Here is a 5,151-nt window from a genome sequence, read left to right as displayed (position 1 = left end):
TAAACAAGTGCTTTTTGTGCCTAGCGTTAACCACATGTTAACCACAGCATTGTGGAAATGTTAACTTTTAACATATCAACTTCATAGTAATGCACAAATGTAATGTATTTGGTGGTTTGCAAAAATATATAATGCCAACATTTATTCTGGCGACTGGGCTGACTGCTAAGGTATGTTTCTCATCGTGCTCTGGTTTCCAGGTTATTTCTGGTGATTGAATATGTGAACGGCGGAGACTTGATGTTTCATATGCAACGACAAAGGAAGCTCCCTGAGGAACATGCAAGGTAAATATCCATCCCTTTCTTATTGCAGATTGTCAAATACAGAATCTTTGTCATGCACCTTGGTGTCTCATAGTAATGAAAAGGGAACCCTTTAGCATGTCTTTGTGACGCATAGCTGAAACACGTTGCAACTATAGCTGTTCATTTTTTAAATTGCAATTAATTGCAGAATTTCAATAGTTAATCACATTTTTAATCATGTTTTCAATTCAATTATTTGCATTTTAAAACAGTTATGAAGTCCAAAATGACAAGGCAAAGACATTCTTACCAGATCGTCTTGATAAGCAATCTAATGACAACAAAAAACTGTATGGGACTAGCATCAAATTGAAATGTTGTGGGTACCGTTGGTGTCAATGTCACACGCTGAGGGGTGTGACAAAGCATCCGTGGGCCTTTTTGACGAGAATGGGCTGATGATCCTGTTTCTGTATATAGAAAACTATCTCATCTACCCTCGTTTGTTAGGAGCTCATATCGGTGATGTTAGAGGTGCAGGTGGAAGAAAGGTGACTTTATCATTTGGCCTTTCTCAAATGATGTACTGTAATAAAAGAAATCTCAGTAGCAAGTTGCAGCGAGGCCTCCAGGACTCCGGCTAAAATCTTCCTCAACAACATCTAAGCACTCCTCACAGATGTGCCGTATGCTTAATGGGATGCTTTAGCAGCTCCTCGTGGACGTGGCAGCGCTGCCGAAATCCAACCTAACACTTATTTTTCCACCTCTGAGAAATATAATGAGCACCCATAATTCATTGTGCCTGTCTACTTGCGGGGCATTCCAACTGCGGCTCTGATAAATGCTGGATCAAAGGCTGGGTAATTTAGAGAGGCACCGTTGGGCCCCTATCGGCCCCTACAATCTGTATTCTGGAGACAGTGGCTGTACATATGCAAAGCAGCATGTTAATCACTCATAATGATTGTACATATTCATGAGCAGCGCTCTTAGAGAGAGCCCTGCCGCATTCCCCCGCGCCGTGGGGGAGGCGGCCCTGTGTGGGGGGGGTGGATGGTGCTGCCGATAGGACGCAGCTTCTATCAGTCTGATGCCAGCAATGAAACAACGGTGTACAATGGAGGCTGTCACGGCAAAAACGTGGGGGAGCCGTGTGGGATTTGTGATTTCTCCATCAAACATCTCTCCACTCCAGTCTTTGCCTCAGTATTTGACAATCAGAGGTTTACAGCAGGCAGACAGAGAGGCTCGTCACTGTTAATGAAGGCTTATCTCCTAGAGACAGAATACACACTACCTACACAAGGACAGGAAATGCTTCTGACTCACCAAAGACGCACAGCAACTACATCAAATCATGGTCAAAACTAGAGGGATTTAAGGGTGATGCTTGCTATAAATATGCCTTTGTTTAGTAATAAGCAGAACAATCTTAGTAACATAAATCTACTTATGAAAGCCCTGTTTACTGCAGAACTCAGTGATCAATTGGAAATAACCAAATGTGCTCCATTATTTTTGTGTTTCTGTATTGACATACAGTAATCGCACCATTCCAGGGTGCAGGCTCGGAGTGATGATTTAGAAGCACAGTGACAGTGTGCCGAACATCATAAAAAAAGCCTTCAGGCAAAAATACCATCTAGAAGCTGTAGCCAGCAGTGGGGCTAATGAGGGGGGCTTTTCTATTGTGACTGTTGGCGCAGGTCAAACCATGTCATGCCAATTTCGATCGTCTGATTGACACCAGAGAAGGACCCTAAAGTTTGTTGTGAGCTTGTTAGTAGCATAAAGGCCATGGAGTTAACAGAGGCCAGCATGTACGTGTTAAGCAGATTTCTTGGTGATCTGTCTGTTAGATCATAAGATTATTTGACTCCCTTGCTTCTCAAAATGCTCCCTAAACACTTGGCTATGTCCTCACCTTCTGTTGTTGTAAGCAGCTCCTTCTTTGTAATCCAATCACAGCATCTCACTATGACCACCAAACGTGGTGTGCCATTCACATTCACATCCATTGAGTGGGATTAGGGGTGGATAACTGATCTGTTGTAGACCCAGAGCAATGAACAGTTGAATTTCACTTTCACAGTGCCTGGTGTTGTGCTGCTCCATCTGTGCCCAGAGTATGCATGCAGTGTATAACAGAACAGTTGCTCTCAATGAATGCTCTAGCTGCAAAAATTGAAAATCAATATCTGGTGGCAGATGTTGTTACAAGATGGGCTGCCACAAATAAATTAATGTGAGAAACCTGCACTACAATATTTCAGCAATCTATTAAGCACATTTATTGCTTTTGTGCCATAAAGCTATGTTGTGCAAATGGTACCACGCATGGCCAAGGTTGCCGACCCCTGCCCCAAAGGTTGCTCTGTGCGTGTCTGTCAGATGCAGAGGAACGTAAAAAATGTGTCAGCATTTGATGAACTGGGAATGAGAACAGTTCATAGTGTGTTGAAGCTCTTAGTGTGTTGAAAATGAAAAAGGTTCACCCTCTGGGGGCATGAATGGGCTCAGTAACTCTGGCAGTCTCATCAATAAGTCCTTTGCAGACATAGAATCTGTAACACTGGCCTTTCTAGCTTTTTAAAGTCATGGCTATTTAACATTCAGACAGGTCTTTGTCGCATAAAAGCTTTGCATTGGCTTTATTCAAACGTGACAGGACCATTATGGATAGAACTGCCATGCTTGCAAGATATTTTTCACCTGGAGCTGTGCAAGACTGTGCAAAGCTACTTTTTTTCTTCTCACCACGGTCACAGGACTACTGGAGCAGTAAATTGGAAAATGACAATATGAAAATGTATTTTGCATTTCAAGCCCTGTTTGACTCTGCTGCTAATTAATGACCATTGTGAGTATGATGGTCATATGAGACCAACACAACATGCGCAGCTACCGAGGGCATTATAGATGCTGTTTTTTTTTCTCTGTACAAGACGACATCTTTGGCCAGAGTGAGGCACAAGCAGACAGGTCAGACACATAATTTTCTCCTTATTCTCCTTCTCAGATTTTATGCTGCTGAAATCTGTATCGCTCTGAACTTCCTGCATGAAAAGGGCATCATCTACCGTGACCTGAAGCTGGACAACGTACTCTTAGATCATGAGGGACACATCAAGCTCACAGACTATGGCATGTGCAAGGTAAGACATGTATTGATTTATTTTGGTGAACTGTGCAGATGGCTGGCATAGGGTTTTCAATAATGCAGCAGATCTGTATTGACTGGAAGTACTAACAAGGCCTCTGTCTTTGTTTTTTTGACCACCATTCATGTCTCCGCATGTCATACCTTTTTGTCTTTTATCATTCAGGAGGGGATCAGACCAGGTGACACCACTAGTACCTTCTGTGGAACACCCAACTACATAGCACCTGAGATCCTGAGAGGAGAGGACTACGGTGAGTACTGGAGTCACACAGGGTTGGATCAGTTCATGTTCAAACGTTGATCTCAACAAATGGTAATTTTTCTAAGCTACTGATGGTGAAGGTTAAAGTTTTAATAAAAAGGCAATGAAAGATGGACTAAAATCCTGCACTGTGCCGCATAAACTGCATCAGGCAACTTTTGTAGGCTGAGTGGCAGCTACAGAGGTCCTTAGAGACAGGAGATAAAAGAAATAAAAGAGAAAGTTCTTCAGTGTTTTCATGCCACACATGATGTATATTTAAAGGAATAGCTCATCTTACCACTGTGTGCCCTCCCAGGCTTCAGCGTGGACTGGTGGGCCCTGGGCGTGCTGATGTTTGAGATGATGGCTGGGAGGTCCCCATTCGACATTATCACCGACAATCCTGACATGAACACAGAGGAGTACCTCTTTCAAGGTGAGGCAGAAGGCCATTGAACTGGGAGAGACTAGTGGTCATTTTTAAACCATTTGCTGGAATACTTGACTTTTTACTGAACATTTGTACATGTGTTTATACAGACAGGATTTTTTGTCTATACTAATTGTTTCTATTTTTTTAAAGGTTATGAGGCATAATTCTGTTTTGTAAAAGCAACAACACCACAAAATATACTTTCTAAAAAGCTGTCATAATTTCTCAAACAATGGCTGGGTCTGAAACATGATCAGAAGGGTCCATACTTTGGTGTGAGATGAATATGTCCGCATCTTTTCAGTGGAAATGGAAAATTTCAATTACTTTAGATTGCCCTCTAGAGGAAAGATCAGGTGTGCCTGCAAAATGTGTTTCAGAAAGGTTAAATCAACTGGGAACTGCAAATATCCTTATCAAGTTCTTTGGAAAACTGGCCATTAGTTTACAAAACACAAAAGTCCTGGTCAAAGAAATTGGAGGCCAGATGGTGATGCTGAAGGAAATATTAGAGGGTCATGAAATCATTTGTAATCCTCCTGTGGTGATGATGAGTATAAATACAAAGCAAACACAGCCTTGCTCTGAAGCAGTTTTAGCTATCTTGCCTACCATACTAGTGGCTCTCTGAGGCTGTACACTTCCTTGCTGTGAAGATGGTCCTTTAATAAAACTGGAATATCGCTGCAGTAGAAAGATGCAAATACTTTTGAAAGTGATGCTTTTGCTCAAGACATAGAAAACCTCCAACTACCAGAATGCACTGCACCGCACCAGACCAATAAACACTCCTGCTGGAGGGTGACTCAATGCAAAGTCGTCTGTTTGCAACAGTGGCTGCTGGCTGGTAACAAACAATATTGAATTCAATTCAATCAGCTCTGCCTAGTTTTACTGTTTTATGTGAGTTTGGTGTGAGTTCAGGAGAGAGAGAGGGGCATGTATGTCTATTGATGCACTTCTATACTCTTTGTGTTCAGACATGGGTAGCGGGCAATACAAAAAATGCAGAAGTACAGCCTGTAGTTCAAACAACAGCTCCAAGAGCCAGTGAATCTCC

General features: G+C 42.3%; 1 protein-coding gene across 1 annotated transcript; it reads left to right on the top strand.

Moving 5' to 3' along the window:
• Nucleotides 1-200: 200 nt before the first annotated feature.
• On the top strand, nt 201-4,094 carry LOC121963501 (protein kinase C zeta type-like; the record flags this gene model as incomplete). The annotated part of the gene is made up of 4 exons (XM_042513786.1): nt 201-287; nt 3,271-3,406; nt 3,578-3,665; nt 3,975-4,094. Coding segments are annotated over 4 exons (431 nt in total), but the record flags the coding sequence as incomplete, so codon positions are not given.
• Nucleotides 4,095-5,151: the final 1,057 nt, after the last annotated feature.

The sequence above is a fragment of the Plectropomus leopardus genome, unplaced genomic scaffold (genome assembly GCF_008729295.1).
Source record: "Plectropomus leopardus isolate mb unplaced genomic scaffold, YSFRI_Pleo_2.0 unplaced_scaffold11465, whole genome shotgun sequence".
NCBI classification, from domain to species: domain Eukaryota; kingdom Metazoa; phylum Chordata; class Actinopteri; order Perciformes; family Serranidae; genus Plectropomus; species Plectropomus leopardus.
Note: the sequence above shows the minus strand (reverse complement) of the source record. Positions and strands in the feature narration are given on the sequence as shown.